The 17,516-nt window shown below is 37.1% G+C and overlaps 1 protein-coding gene across 1 annotated transcript; it reads left to right on the top strand.

The window, feature by feature from the left end:
• Positions 1–223: 223 nt before the first annotated feature.
• Positions 224–11,548, top strand: tes (testis derived transcript (3 LIM domains)). The gene is made up of 7 exons (XM_084397440.1): positions 224–521; positions 2,977–3,062; positions 4,873–5,407; positions 6,976–7,380; positions 8,695–8,910; positions 9,842–10,000; positions 10,984–11,548. Exons 1-7 carry the CDS (start codon positions 495–497, stop codon positions 11,176–11,178), a joined length of 1,623 nt encoding a protein of 540 aa, XP_084253566.1. The 5' UTR covers positions 224–494; the 3' UTR covers positions 11,179–11,548.
• Positions 11,549–17,516: the final 5,968 nt, after the last annotated feature.

Here is a 17,516-nt window from a genome sequence, read left to right on the forward strand (position 1 = left end):
TCTATCTATCTATATGATTTGATGATATATTACACAAAAGACAAAATTATTTTATTTTAAACAATTACATTTTATTTATTCATTTCAAATTAATATCTAAAATAAATAATTGTATAAATATAATTTAAAAATGAAGCAATGTAATCCACGTGACGTCACACACACACACACACACACACACACACACACACACACACAGCATAACAGTGAAATATAGTAGGCTAGCCGCTATTTTACTATTCATATAGCCTCCGATCTGTCCGCGATTGTTTCGATTTGTAACTTTGACATGTCATGCTTGGCTCTGATTGGTAGGTCTCATGGACATCTCTGCTTCTATTGGTTGAACAGCGCACATTGACTATGAGCGGAAGTCTCTCAGAGAGGGGCAGATGTGGGAGACTGTCCCGTTCAACAAAAGTGATCCTTCAGGGAAAGTTGCCGGTGGGAATAGATTCAACGCCGTTTATCAAATCTAAACAAGCTCGACAAGAATGGAGATCGAGAAAGAAGTTAAAAAGGTACGCTTATTAAACTGGTCATGGTTCAAAGGGTTAGTTGCTGAAACATTCGGCAACGCCCTTAAAGGTAAAGCCACTGCCATTGTTATACATGGCGAAACATAACGACTTGTTGGTTTCGAGCAAATGGTTTAAAAGCGTTACATTTTTTTAAGAAATAGGAAGTGGTCATTAATAGGAAGTAAAACATAGAAGGAGGATCCTGGTCCCTCTTTATTTGATAGGAAAAAAATGAATTGGAGTTGATGGAGCCAATAGATTTACATTTTTCCATATTGTAAACAAGCTGCAAGATGTTATCATTATTATATATCATTCTGCAGATACATTCATTTTTCTTATAGGGGTGTTACTACAGAAACTTTCTTCGTACATTACAGTTATTCAACCACAAGCCAAGTTGCAATATGTTGTGACATGCATTTACAGTAAAGAAAGAAGTGGGTTTTTGCAAGATAGATGATGATGTAAAGATATGAAGTTCCACTTCTTGACAGTTTAAATAGTTCAAGCCAAAATTATAATACAACTGTTACTTACTCACCCACATGTTGTTCCAAAGCTGTTCTTTTTCTTTCTTTCTTTCTTTCTTTCTTTCTTTCTTTCTTTCTTTCTTTCTTTCTTTCTTTCTTTCTTTCTTTCTGTGAAACACAAAAGATACTTTGAAAAATGTTTTTCAAAGACAATGAATGATGACCGAAGATGTCAAGCCTTCAAAAAGAACACAAATTCAACATAAAAATAGCTAATATGCATTGTGCACTTTGTGTGATGAACAGATTGAAATTTAATCTAAATGATTTGTTCAAATCAGACTGGTCTAGTTCTTGAGTTCAACTTGCTGATTCAATGATCCAGTCAACACAGTTAACATCTCGCTGGAGATATAATAAAAAAAACAATTATTATAAAGAAGACTTATATTATACAAGTATTAAAGATTACTTTAATGATACTTTTATGTCACCTTTGCATGTATTTTGTAGCTTGGAAGTTGCAGAAAAGTGGAAAAGTGTCCAACAGTCTTCAGAGAATTGTAATTTTTGCGTGAAACGGACAGTTTCTCATGTATAAAACATTTCCACATTTTTACAGTTGCAACACTAAGTGTACTAAGAGTCTATCAAAGAAACTATTAAAAAATTTACATTTGTAATTTTTAAAGCATCTTAACAGATGCAATATTTTTCGCCTGCTAAATCTTTGCGAGAACTGCAAAATTGTCATGTTTTTAAAAGCAATAATGTTGGTACAGTATAAATAACAGTAGTTACAGGTTTATGCCACAGTGGGCCTCATAGTTTTGCCGTTCAACAGATCTGGAGGGATCTCTCCGTATTTTAGGCAGAAAAAAAAAATCCCTCCAGGCATTCTCCATCTTTATAAATACTTGACCTTATAAGGCTGTCTTCCAGCTCAGGAGGATTACTGTTGAGAAATGCTGAGACTTTATAATCTAAATATTAGAATATCTAGTGAAGAAGACTGGTGTCAGATTCTTTTCTTTCCTTTAATTATGTTAATTATGTCCTTCTTCATACTGAAGTGTTTTTGTAAAGTCTTTTATTTTGTCCTAAATTGTAAGTTCTATGAAGTTTTAGAAGCACTAGATCATGTATCTAAGAAGAAAAAAAAGCCTCTTTGAATCTTGTATGCTTGTCTAATGAGAAACAGACCTTTCAGACAACTTCACATGTTAATTATGGAACAATTAAGCAAGTAAAGCATACATGAAGTGTGAGAGAACTTTCCATGAACATGTTACATGTTGGTCTTTTCTTTTTTTAAATAATTGGAAACACAATTTTTTTTTTTTTATGAACTTGGGGGTGGGACTATGTTAGAGAATAAAGAAATAATAGTGAATAATAATAATAATTTGGTCCCAAAATTTTGCTAACCTTAAAATATGCTAAATTTGCGAAGCTTTTACCTGTTTTGGCATATTTAGGCTTTTTATTATTGTTGGAAAACTATGCATTACAAATACAGTAAAAAGACAATTCCAATTTGATGTAACTCTTTTTTTCATCATCATTACTCCAGGCTTCAGTGTCACATGATCCTTCAGAAATGATTCTAATATGCAGATTTGCTGCTCAAGAAACAGTTCTTCTTATTATAAATGATTCTTTGATGTATAGAAAGTTCAAAAGGACAGCATTTATTTGAAATGTAAATCTTTTGTAACATAAATATCTTTACAATCACTTTAATGCGTCCTTGCTGAATAAACGTATTAAATTATTTGGATCAACTGAGGTTGATAATTAACATTTTCTGATGGTTCTGCAAATCCTTTCACTGGTAATTTGTTTTAAAAAAAACTTGTGGAATTTGGTTCATTAAAATACCATAAACTATGCAAATGCTTTTTAAACTTCAGATGATTTGATCAACACGTGTTTGATACGTGTTGATTTCTCCAATGTGTCTTTATGCATTGTTTTGGCAGATAACCCTGGGCCATGAGATTGGAGCCGGAGCTGCCTGTCTGAAATGCAAGGACAAGTGTGAAGGTTTTGATCTTCACTTCTGGCGGTTTGTACTTGCTTCCTTCCTATATATTTGTGTAGTGATATTGTTCATGCATGTGGTTTACACTGAAAACTGTTTGGGCCATCATTGGTTTGACTTCTCTGATTTTATCCATCATCATCTTGAAAAACAAGGCAACATGCGGTACCAAATCTATCTGACAAATACGACAAGAAAAGTGTCATGCTGAGAGAGCTCTGGCCATTAGCTGCACTCGACCAGTTTTTCTGAAGCGAGAGTCACAGGTGCCAAGATGCCCGCGCCAAAGCTCTGTCGCTACATTCCCGAGCGCCCTCGTGGGGCTTCAGGAATTCTTTGAATGAAAAGAAATGCGGAGGTCAATGGATGCAGAGCCAGAGACTTCATCTTTGTGTTTGTTTCTATGCAGCAGAGATTGGCGACCAGCCATCTATTGGCTGAACAGAATTAGTGACATCTGAGTGGGAGTAAAGTGACTCAGACAGGCGTAGGCCCACTTCCTGTTCCTCATCTTCAATTCAAAGTCTTTCGGTTGTAAAACGCTTTGGGTAAAAACATCTGTGCTTTGATGCTTTGGATCACTGACATGCTGAAACATTTCTTTTGGGTGAAGATAAAGCCTCTTTGGATTTGTGGCTACGATTTATGTTGTAACATTTCCAAACACCATCATTCTTTCTGCTTGGCTCTTTTTGATATGTTAAACAGCTCAAAGTGTCCTTAAAAGGGGCCATGTTCTACTTTTGTAGTATTTTATTTTCTTCCCCTTATAATGTCAGGGTTTCTTGCACCAGAAAGTCATAATTTAGTTTGCCTGATTACCCTCTCGCTGACCCTGCGTTCACAATAGCTGGGCTTCCATACGAAGTTGCGAATGTAAATTATGCGCATAATTGGAATATTGCATGAAAGATAGGCGAAATAAAGCACTGTGTGTTCAAGAGAACAAAATCATCACTTCCTGGGAAACTGGATGGAAAACATAGCTAATTACAGTGGTTTGAAGCAACAAAGTGACCAGAATGCATTAATTTTCCATTCAAATTGTCAACAAAGAGTTTTTCACGACATGTCCCATGTAAACCTTAAGTCATCTTGCAGATAAACAATGCACTTTATCCTGCTCTACAGAAACCGAAGTCTTTTCTCAAAATGGTCTCATTGAATGCAACACCAAATGGTTTATTTATTTTATGTTGCGGTAAGAATCATGACGAAAGGGTTTCAGCATGTAACCCACGTTGTTCTTTTTCCATGTAATCACTGAATACTCAGTGCATGCCGTAACTCGACGTGCACAGCAATCCAAACTAGTGTCATCAGACTCTTAACTTAACAAAACAGACATAACTCAGAGAGACAGCTCGTCCGACAGTAATAATATGCTACTCTCATTCTCTATCAATCATTGTTTTTTCCCTCCAGTATTCTGCGGTTTGATTCTTCATACAGTTCAAATGTTTGTGGTCAATGTCTTGGCTTATGTTTTCTATTTTTTTAAATATTTTAAAGTAATTATTCCTGTGACTGTGAAGCTGAATTTTCAGCATCATTACTCCACTCTTCAGTGTCACATGATCCTTCAGAAATCATTCTAATATGCCGATTTGCTGCGCAAGAAACATCAATTTTGAAAACTGTTGTGCTGTTTTTTGTAACATTAGAAATGTCTTTTACTGTCACATTTAATCAATTTAATGCATCCTTGAATAAAAGTATTAATTTATTTCCCAAAAAATCGAACTGACCGCAAACCTTTGAATTGTAGTGCATGGTTTAAGTGTTTCCACAAGTGTTCACCCCGAAATAAAAAATCTGTCATTCTCTTTATCAGAAAGATTTGCCGAAACTGCAAGTGCGGCGTTGAGGACCATGACGTGCAGCTCGAGACGGAGGAGAATAAGAAGGTGGGGAAGCTTTTTGAGGACACCAAGTACACAGGCCTCATAGCCAAGCTGAAGAAAGATGGCATCCCGTCTTATAAAGGCAACCAAGTCACGTTCAGCATCCCGGCAGCCACCATCAGCACTGCTACTCCTGTTCCTGCTTCCACTTTTGTCCCCGGCGCCAGCCAGACCTACACCCCCAGCTCTCACCCTGTTGCTGCCACTGCGGTCCCAGGAGCGTCAATTCACTCCCCTGCAGCCCCAGCAACAGGCCGTACTGCTGCATCAGGAACAGGCCGTGCTACTGCATCAGGGACAGGCCATACTGCTGCTTTAGGGACAGGCCATAGTGCTTCCATCCCATCTAAAGGCCCTGGTGCTGCCAGTACTGCTGTCCCAACCCCCACTGCAGTGCCTGCCAAGACAGATGTGGTTAAGTCCGTTACCTATGAATGGGCTCCACCTGGGATCAACCAAGGCTTGGTAACTCTCTTAATCTTAAAATCATATACTATGATTTACTATACATTACATTATATTTCAATTAAGCTTTTTTATATATATATATATTAGTGCTGTCAGTTAAACGCGTTATTAACCCATTTTAACGGTGTACATTTTCTTAGCGCGAGACTAACGTTCTTTATGGCCTAGCAAACTTTGTCGTTTTTTTTCACATGCTGTTGCAACAACTAGTAACGTTAGAAAAACTACAACACCACACCGGATCTAGCTAGACCGGAAACAAAACAACAGGCACGCCGCACACACTTGTTTGGGTTTGCGAGCCGGCCAAAGAGTAGAAGGCTAACGTTACGTTTTGAGTGGATGCCGAGCGCGAGACGCCGAAATGGATGCCAATAAGATTCTGAATGGAAAGTTTACTTTCCAAGTTCCATTGACAAGACCAAAGTGATCTGTGTGTTTTGTCGTTGTGAACTGAGCTATCATCGCAGCACGTCCAGTCTGAAATACCACTTGACGGCCAAGCACACAGCTGATGCGAATTCTCTGATGCGATTATTTGCTCCAAGTATGAATGACTGCTCCAAGTGAGAATGTTAGTGTGAAATTGAACACTACAGTATGTGCCAATGTTGTTTTCAATAAAAAAAACATGTGCACAAAGCAAGCCGATCCACTTTTCCATGTTGATAAGAGCATTAAAATGAGAAAAAATTATGGGCCAAAAAGAAATCAAGGGACATTTAGAATAGATAAAAATGTGCGATTAATTGCGAGTTAATTATGACATGAATGCGATTAAATATTTTAATCGTTTGACAGCACTAATATATATATATATATATATATATATATATATATATATATATATATATATATATTCAAACTTGTGCTTGAGGGTCAGTTTGTATTCGTACTATGATACCTGTATCCACTAGAGGTCACTGTTCTCTACTTCTTCTTTTTTAGACTTTGAAAGTTTAGAAAACGTTTGTGCTCTCCTAATATTTTGATTGTCTTAAAATGCTGAATAATAGAAATATCATTTGCATTTATAATTTAGCTGATACTTAAAAATAAGGTAAAAACAGAAGTTTAAAATATTAGCAGTTACTTTTTTTTGAATAAAAACATTATTCTTCAGAAAAGAATATAAAAATGCATGTTCTTTTAGTTTTAATTAAAAACTTTCTTTGAGTAATGAAAAGTTACACCTTTCATTAATAGAAATCAAGCTGACCTTTTTGTCTGTAGGCCTACATTGTTCTGTTATTTTCTGTAAACTTTTAGTTGCAAAATTATACATAAAACTTAAATTATTCTTTTTATTAAAATAATAGAATTATACATTTTTATTATTAATATAATTAAATGATTCCAAAATATTTATAAAAATATCTCAAAATATGTATATATTTTTAAATATGAAAGGAATGGTTCACCAAGAATGAACGTCCTGCCACTCCTTTGTCATTTATTTTTGAATGCCTTGTTTCAATCAGAAATACATCACATTACAGAAGCCAAATAAGAGTTGCAAATCCCGTTTCATATTGACCAAAAAAACATCACTTTTGTCCTCTCAGGCTCTGCTCTACATGGAACTTCTGCCTCCGGAGCGGCGACCCATCGCTGGTTCGGCGGGAGCGGATTACCGTAAGAAGCAGATGGCCAAGCAGCTTCCCGACCACGACCAAGACCCTGAGCGCTGCCACGAACTCTCACCCAGCGAGGTCAAGCAAATGCAGCAGTATGTCCGAAAGTACAAGGATGAGGCTTTGGGCATAGGCGACATCACCTTGCCCGAAGAGATGGGGCTGCAGGCAGGTTTGGCCGGGGAAAGGGGCCCTCAAGGTGTCGGGGCTGGAGGGAAGCCTGGTGCTGGAACAACAGGGACACCAGGAGACAAAGGCGATGCTATTGCTACAATGGGAAAAGTTGGCGCCCCAGGGGCTGATGGAACTTCACTCAGTGGACCTGCTGGTAACTACGTAAGTATAACGGTAGTAATGGACACCTATTGTGAATGTTGTTTGCCATGAATACTTTTCTCTATTGCATACAAATAGCGTCTGTAACCTTTTTATTCTCATTATCCCTTTATATCTAAATGAATCTCAATGTAGATTATTTCCAGTTAAATGTCAACATCTATTAATGAAAAATCGCCTTTGGAGTTGTTGAGCAGCAATATTTATTTCCACCATATGTGCGCCACAGGACAGGAGTCAAATCATTCTCCTGTGCTTATCTCCGGATTCACTTGATTAACATAAGAGCGGTTCATATACTGCCAAGCCTGTGTTACTCAGGCAGCTGGAATGAACGTTATGTTCTTCCAGAGATCTTCATAAATTACCACACTTAGTCCCTGTGGTTATGTTCGAGCTCGGGTGGATTTTTCCAAAATCTATTGTAAGCATCTGAAATCTCATGATGGAAACACATGTATGCCATCAGCCTAATGTTCTTGCCCTTTTTAAAGGGATAGGTCACCTAAAAATGAACATTGTGTGTGTCTTTTTATTTACTCAACCTAATGTTGTTCTAAACCTGTATGCTGTTATTGTTGCCCTGAAACACATAAGAAGAATTAAAACCATCTTCAGCAGCTCTTTCGCATAGAACAACAGTTCATAGTGATCACATTTCTCATGCTCTGAAAAGCACCATACATGTGATCCATACAATTCCTTCACTATATTTATAAGTCTTCTGAAGTCAAACAGTAACTTTCTGATGAACAAACTACAGGCTATTGTATAATAAAGTTTAAAATTATAAATATAAAACAGATATAAAGTTATAATTGCGAGAAATAAAGTTATTTTGTGAGATATGAAGTCATAATTATACAAAATAAATAATAATTTTAAGATATACAGTCATAAATATGAGAAATAGTCCTAATTATGTAAAATAATCACATTGTGAGTCATTTTGAGATATAAAGTCATAAATACAAGAAGTCGTAAGTGAAATAAAGTAAAAAATATGAGAAATAGTTATTATTGCATGCAATAATTGCATTGTGATATAAGAAATTGATTATCTGAAAAAGTAGAATTATGAGATATATAGTCATATTGTGAGAAATAAAGTTAAGTATATCTAATAATTACAACTTTATTTCTCATTAAGTCATAAATACAAGATGTAAATTCATAATAATGTGAAATAGTTATATTATATTACGTCTCTGGTCTTGTTCATTAATGCCAACCTCACCCCACTGTGTTTCCCCCCTTTCATTCTTCATTGATGTTTATGCCAAGCTGAACTTATCACCGAATCTCTGCCCACAGTCATGTCACCGGTGCCAGCTGCCCATGAAGAAGGGTGAGCCGGCGGTTTACGCGGAGCGGGCAGGTTACGATAAACTCTGGCACCCTGCGTGCTTTGTGTGCTGTAACTGCAGCGAGCTACTGGTGGACATGATCTATTTTTGGAAGAAGGATCAGCTGTACTGTGGCCGCCATTATGGAGATAGCGAAAAGCCTCGGTGTGCAGGTTGCGATGAGGTGAGTGGAGGCAAAGTAATTCACATGGTCAATGTCACAAATTTGCTTACATTTGTTTAGCAACCTGGCAGACTAGGGGCTGGTCCGAAAATTGGGCTGATGGTGCAATAGGTGCCTCAGTCTGCGTTGTCTTAGATGACAAGTTCAATGGTTCATAATGAAGATTGGTACATTAAAAAGTGTTCAAAATTTGAATTTTGTTAGAGCAGTACCTCTAGTAAAAAAGTCCTTCTGTCCACTTTAACGTATCCACTGTGGCACCTTATGGCACCATAAATCGGGCTGATTGTGCAATAGGTGGCTCAGTGTGCGTTGTCCTATTTGCTAAGTTCAGTGGTTAAAAAAAAAAGAAGAAAAAAAAAGATTAGTACAGTAAAAAGTGCTCAAAATTTGGATTTTAATTAGTGTAGTAACCTCTAGTATACAAAGTTGTTATGTCCGCTCTAATGCATCATCTGTAGCGGCTGAGAAAGAGCGCCACAAAATGGGCTGATGGGGCAATACGGCAGTGTGCATTATCCCACATGCCAAATTCAAAGGCCGATAAAAAAAAAAAAATTGGTACAGTAAAAAGTGCTGAAAATTTATATTTTGTTGGAGCAGTTATTCTAATAAAAATCTGTTATGTCAGTTTTAACGCATCCTATGTGCGGGCATGAAACCGTGTCAAGAAATGAGCTGATGGCACAATAGGCGGCTCGTGTGCGTTGCCCTATATGCTAATTTCAATGGTTCATAAAAAAAGATTGGTACAGTAAAAAGTGCTGACGATTTTCAATGTCATCTCAGATGTTTAGACCCCACCATATGTTTCATGTTAAAATCTGAACAATTCTTAGTAAAATAATGAATGCAATTTTGGTGAATGTTCTTAAACTGTTTCTTATGTCGAATGTTCTTAAACAATTGTGTGTGTGTGTGTGGTCTCCAGCTCATCTTCAGTAATGAGTACACTCAGGCCGAGGGCCACGATTGGCACCTGAAGCACTTCTGCTGTTTTCACTGTGACTGTGTGCTGGCTGGAGAGACCTACGTCATGGAGAAAGACAAGCCTGTTTGCAAACCCTGCTACATGAAGAACCACGCTGTGGTAAAGAGAAGAAATTCCTTTCTCTCTCCCTCACTGTTTCTCTGCTCTATTTGATTTTGAGTATCTTTCTTTCTATTGGATGTCTTTTTATCCTCCACAGAAAGGAATGTATAAATGAAATAAGGCATTCATATGTGTTTAGTAATAATAGTAAAGTAATAGTAAAAAGTAATAATAATAAATAGCCAATAACCTAGTAATATGATATATATATATATCTTAGTACAATAATATTTAAATGTTTTATCAATTTAATTGTGGTTGGCATAACATGAAATACATTATAGATAGACAATTAGCTTTACAACCATTGTACAAGTATCATTCATGTCACGCCTAAATGGAAGTGAATTCCTGCTAAGCCTGGGCTATTAAAACTAACATGCTCGGCATGTGTTTGCCAGCCATATTGGTTCAGGAGCAGGTGAAGGAGATTAAGGAAGTGCCAGTGACATGATAATCAGAGGAAAGGGAGGGTGGATGCGCTTATAATGGAGTTGTGTGATATCGGACACCACCATTCTCTCTCAACGCCTGCATGTCCAATGACACACAGCTCTTATGACTCATCTGTTAGACATCAGCTTAGAAAGGAAACTTCAGACATTCAAACAGAGCAGAGTTTTTATATTTTATCATCTGTAAATGATATTAATATAATATTTATAATTATTCACACACATATGTACAATATAAGTATATATTATATTGATATAATAATGTTAAGAATTAATAAGGGTTGCTTCCAAATAACTTTGATTACACTTTGGTGCAATCACACTGGTGCATCCTTGCTGAAGGGCATATCAAATATACATGATTATTAATTATGTTAATGATTATATTAACTATTAAAATATGAATTATTGATTGTGCCTGTAACATGTAATCAAAGACGTTTGTCACAAGTGTTATTTCAAACAAATACATTTACTATGATATATTCTTCCTGTGAATTTTTCCATGTCTCTCTGTGTTCACAGTGTTGTGCGGCCTGTCAGAACCCCATCGAGCCTGAAGCTCAGCGCGTGTCGTATGGAGAGCACCACTGGCACGCTGAGCCCCAGTGTTTCCAGTGCTCCTGCTGCTCCAAGTGCCTTATGGGCCAGCGCTTCATGGCCCTGCAGGGAATGCTGCTCTGCTCCGTAGAGTGCAAGAAAAAGATCATGGCCTCATGAAGGAACACCTAGGAATTCAGTTTTATTTGGGAAAGTGCTCAGAGCACTGCAAACCAGTTTCTCCCTAACACATTACTCATAAATATATACTCCCACTATTTTAGAAATTAATGTAGTTGAATGACCAATCTTAATTTTCATGTCATTTGAATGGTTTTTGAGAAATAATAAGCAATACGGTGGAGCAGCGGCTGATGACCCAACTTAAGTGTTGTCAACGTGACAGCGTCTTTATTATTAATAATTTAGTATTAATAAACAAAAGCAATGATGGCTTTTGTTTTTTGGCTACTGAATTTTTTTTTCCGTTTTTTGCACTTTATGTTTTTCATAGCTTTCATTTTGTACTCCAATAAATGTTTTGCACTAATATGAATGGATTATTTCCCCATCTTTCCACTTCAACTATGTATCCAAATATCCATCGTTATTGTGACGTACAAGTTCGGGATCTCAAGGGACAGGTGTTACGTTCATGTTAACGTCTTGACCGTTTCACACCATTGAAAATTCCAATCTAGGCCGGCACTTTTGGGGAAAAGTTAGTCCTCTGTGTGTTTTCTTACACTTAGCTGTGGAAACCGGGCACAATTCAAGGAAGCCCGGTTCCATTGTCTCTAATGGTGGCGAACTTAAGACTGTGCCGTCATTTCCTCCCATCGTAACTGTCGACGGTTCCACGAGGGGCTCTACTGTTTCACCTCCCCTCACCTCACGCCACACTAGGGTGGAGGTTTCCAGGAGGGAATTCTTTCCTTCAATGTCACCCCTCGTTCAGGAATTTAATATTTACATGGTGCTTTCCCTGCCAAACATGAAGTGCACTTACTTGCACGCTTGCCTCCTTAGCACTTGTTTTCCCCATGAGCACTAACTGTGCAAGAGATATGATCTGTTGATTTGTAGCTCCCTGAGGTGATGAAACACAGATGCAAATCATTAAGCGTCACAGCTGTTTAGCGAAATTACAGCACAGACCCCACACATGAAGAGTCAAGACAGGCCAGGGAGACGATCCAAATCCCTGGAGGATCCTACTGGTGACAGCAGAAATGTGACAGGTGGGATCCTGGAATTACACTCGTTAGTCACAAAACTGTTGAGCTTGTTTTTTACAGACACTTGAGTAATGACAATATAGCAAAATATGGTTATTAGGTTTGGCCTCTCTTTCTGCCTATATACTGTATGTTATAGCTAACTATGCAGTGATGTCTTTTCAGCCTTAGTTAAGTGTTTGTATTGCAAGGCCCCCTCCTCAGCGCGGTCATGTTTATCTGGCCTTTAGCTGAGAAAATATTCCTAGATAAGCACATAGAAACAAAACCGGTCCATTGTGTAGTTCAGTATTGAAAAATAATCTGGTGTTAGCACATTATTAAAGTGCACATGGCCAGTTCAATCAGTTGGGTTACATTTTATTATAGACATTCTATTAACTATAAGTAAATTTGCAACTACATGTCAACCAACTCTCAGAGTAGTAGTAGACTGTTAGGTTAGGGTTACTAGAATAAGTTGATGTACTTGCAAAGTTACTTATAGTCAGTAGAATGTCTGTTGGGGGACCATCAAAATGAAATGTTATAATATAGATAGATGGATAGACAGACAGACACATGTTCATTCGGACACCCGTTTCCGCTTTAGCAGCAATTGTTAAGATGATCCTGGAGAGGGCGCTCTTCCACATTCTATATGTTGTTGCACAGCACCAGTCTTCACTATTTAGCACTGTTTAGTTCATAGCAATGTGCAGTGCATCTGTGTCCCAACGAATTTATGTTGCTCTCCATGATTTTTTTTTTTTTTTTTTTCATGGTGCTGTACGACATTGTTGGTCCTCGAACAACATTTTCGTTAACCGGGTTTAGGGTTTGGCCTGTAGGGCTGGTTTGAGGCTTGAACAACTTTCTTATCAAATAATCATTTCTCTTTTTGGGAAGTGTGTGGTTAAGGTTATAACAAGAAAATTAGTCTGAACCTAGAAACGTAGTCTAACCATTACTTAGCAAGTTATGTGACTTTTTGTTGTTCTTTGTTAAGGAATGATCCAACGGCATGAGACTCGTCCAGATGCTCCAGGTAATTGTGAGAGGAATGTTAATACAGAACGAGAGAGGAGGCAGAGTCAGACTCAGAACTCAAGCTCAGTCAGCTGTCTCTTTGACTGATAAGCCTCCCCAACAACATTCCTCCTAAAAAAAGAGAAAACGAGTGAGAGTTTGACATAGTGACGAAACAGAAGGAACTAGTGTGGTGCCTGCCAGAATTGGCCTGACGCTTTTCTAGTCACCTCAGTGATGTTTACTCAGCCATAAAACCTTAAGGCCACCTCTCTTCACATTTCTCTTCAACGGCTTTCCAAATTCTTTTTGAGCTGGTTTTGCATATGTGCTGATATGAAGCAGACAAGACCAGGTTTCCAGGTGTACTCCCCGCCTCTATCATCTGGGCATGCTCATACCAACTCTGGGCAGGCAAATAAAGCAAATCCGTGGCACAGCCCAAATGGTCTTTAAATCATATCTGCGGTTGGCTTTGGGTTCTTTCGGCGCTCTTTTGTGCTTTTGTTCATCTTGTACACTTATCCTTTTCCTGCCTTTTTCATTGTGTCAAGTCTAATACGATATTAAGTGAACTCTCCACACCCACCTTTGGTATATTAGACCATTGTTTGAGGTACTTACTCATTCTATCTATTTCTCTCCCAGTGTGTTTATCTCTTTTTCTCTAGGACAAAAAAATGGAGAAGCCCCACCCAGCTGAAGAGTAATGTAGCTCTCCCCAAACATAGTTGAGGAGTCATGTGCTATCCATACTCCACCAAGACCATTTAAGACATTAGTGAAACTTATTATTCACTGGGAGTGTTTTTCTTTGACATTGTGGGTATTTATTTTGGGTAGCACAAAAATGTTTTAAGCACAGTGAATTAGGATGATATAACTCTCTTTTGTACATTTTAGAGTTTTGGGACATTTGGTTTAGCATTTCACATCAATCATTAAATACAGTAGAGTAGAGAACAATAGAAATGTATGTCAAGTAATACATTAATATGCAAAACACCCAATTTTAGGAATGATGGTTCGTAATCACTGTATATTGTACAATGTACAAAACACATCTGGATACTTATATGCAACAGTTACAATGTAGAGAAAGTAATTGCACTATAATATCGCAATTAGTTCCGGTCCTCGAATTTGATTGGCCCAGCAAGTCAGAGATGAAAGAAAGACAGAAAATAAGACGAGGCATTATGTTCATCTGTGGAGTAGAGAAAGGATGAGAGGAGCTAAATGTAGATGCAGAATATATGGACACAATTTAAGTTCATTTAAAGTGTTTACAGAAAACAAACAGAAAAAATCGTTTTACAACATGGTTACCATTTAAAATGTTCCTCTTATTGAATTTTTGTTGGCCTATTTGTTGTTGCATGTGTTGTAGAGATAATTTTCATCCATAGTCTAATTTCTGAATATTCTGATATTCAGATTTCATGAAATCTAATGTCAGCACAACATGTTTTAACAGTTGTTTAGAATTTTACACATGCATTGAGTGAACTGATGCATTTTACTAATCATAGCCAATAGACTATATGCTTTTGGGTTTGTTAAATAATATGTTGTGTGAATATGTTTATTTGATAATATGTGTTATTAAATCATGTGTTTTTAATTAAGATACAGGATATATATATATTTTTTTTTATATAAATCAGGGATGTCCCACTTTACCTGAAAAGAAATTTGTCTGGAGTGCATGATCTCAAAATGTTTATTGGTATATACCTTGCAAATAACACATTATATCAACTGTATTCAAATTGAAGTATAGCTGGACCTTAAAGTTAACAAAAAGTAAAAAAATAAATAAATAAAAAAAAACATCTACTGTAGGTATCTAAATAACACGTTTTACAAAAAGTGGCCTATTTTACCTGCATTGATAAATAGCGGCACTGTGACCTTAACGCCATTTGTATCACTCCCAGACAGCTATATCCTAGTTTCCGAAATTGCTATACTCCTTCATTGACTAGCCTATTCCAAATGGATATCATAGACTGTGTCCGAAATCACCAATATACTCTTTTACGTTGTACTACTTGAGGAGCAGCCACTTGTATGGTGTATAAAATTATATATCAAGAGCACTCATTCAATAATAACAACAGATGCAGCCATAGAAAGGGGTGAACAAAAATAAACAAGTGTTTTGGAGACAACGTTGAAACGAATGGAGCTGAACTTGTGTACTGGATTAGCCTAATGTTACTTCGAAAAAAGTAATAGACTTTATGTAGCCCCGCCCCTTTCAGCTCTGGGTTCTTTCATATTTAACGGCTCTGGGTTCGACGTCGTGGTCTTTTGGTTTGTATTTCCACAGCATGAAGGTACGATCTTACGAATTTATGAATGAACCGCTCGTTTTAAAATCTTCCAGATCTACTGACATTTATGACATCCGTTTTAAATATGACAATGCCCATGATGACGTTCGTTAACAATAACTCCACAATATGTAAATTCACTTCACCAGCCTACTCATTGACAGCATATGCCAGCTCCCGCAGTTCAAACACAAAATAGTAATGCCTGCCTAAGGTCTACAGTTGCAATGTTAAGCTTAAACTACACCTGTTTACATTTCCAAAAGATTTAGTGTAGTAATACAATAAATCGTCAGGAGCAGTTTTAATTTTTTTATCAGAGGATTAAAAAAAAAGTAACTGGCAATATTGTGTTTACATTGTAAGTTGCTCATTTTTACATGTTTTTATATTAACCATTGAAAATACTGAAAATTGAAAATTTTGTTGTTGAGTAAATGTCTTAATTTATTTGGTAGGCTATATTAATTTTTTAAACCTGGTGTAAAGTGTCCAAATACTTTTTTGGGCCACTGTATTTAGAAAAGTTGCGGTAGTCGCCCTCAAATTTATTGCTTTTTGTCTATGTGAGACCTTTTAAGGTGTTCTGCTCAAACATTTCTTTAAACTATTTCAGCCAAGATAGATTTATCAAAGCTGAAGTGCAAAAAGTGGACTTCTTGCTTATGGCAAGAATGCAGAGAATCTACAGAACAATGAAAAATTATAACGATTATTCCAGTACATTCTTAGTGTATTGTGTTACTGCTGGAGCTGATGTTTACTCAACAGTGTTTGACAGAGATTTTACAGGCCTCATCAACCATGGGCTCTCCATGTTCAGTTTGCATAGCCTAGCAACTGCCTCAGTTTCCTGCCTTTGTACACTGTTTCATTTCCCATTCTTCACCCTGGAAAAACGTACAAGCAGAGGCAAACACAATCCATCAGAGCTCAGTCATTTAAACACCTCAGAAACGCACAGTAGTTTAGGCCAAGAGAAGCGAATAATCTGGTGAAGCAAGACATAAATTACATAAATGCCACAAATGGATACCCATTCAATAGATCCTCTGTTTTTTTTATTCTTCTCACACAATTCCAAACTTGTACCACTCATTTTGGAGAGAAAACATTTAAACTGGCAAGTAGTGGTTGTTTTTCATTCCCAATGCCATGAGTTTGGGGTGTCACTATCTGATTGACCAATGGAGATGGAGTATAAACACAATATCACATAATCACACGTTAAACATATAGATTGTAACTTTTTCCTGTCAGTATAACCATATGTTTTTTTCCAATGATTCATGTTCACGTGAAGGCTACTTTACAATAATGATGATGCACATTGACTGAAGCACTTAACCTTTACATAAATAAGTGTGAAACCCTACACTTAAATAGTTTTAAGTGTAGAAAGATAAGAATTCTTAAAGGCTGTACTCTGGATTTAGCAAGCTATTGGAGAAAAATTTTAAGAGCTAATAAACGTCTCAAGCAGGAATGTGTAACTACCTTGTATGGGCATTAAAATCAAGAGCTTGTTTTTTTCTATCATCTTTCTGCAGCAAAGAGGTTTACTTTATTTAATGTGGTTTAAATAAGGGGGATTTCTAAAGGTGGGAAGGTCAAACAGAGAGAAAAAGAAAAAAAAACACCATATCTTCTCTTATTCTAGGACCTTTTTAAAGGTGGTACAGAAAGGAGGGGATTCCTCTTCCTGAATGGTGCTGATGCCACTGAGTCTCACCTCTCTGTGAAGGAGAAATACTGAGGTGAGAATGTGAGGGGTCAAAGTCTGGCTCTTGTAACCTTTCTGAACTCCTTTTTTACATCTCCATCAATTTTTCCACCCATCCATCATTTGGATGAAAGAGAAAAGTGGATGTTTGACATTTGACATCAAAAGACAGAGGACAAGCCTCTCCATTCCTGTACTGCACATTCCGCT

This window comes from Rutilus rutilus (genome assembly GCF_951802725.1).
Source record: "Rutilus rutilus genome assembly, chromosome: 23".
NCBI lineage: Eukaryota > Metazoa > Chordata > Actinopteri > Cypriniformes > Leuciscidae > Rutilus > Rutilus rutilus.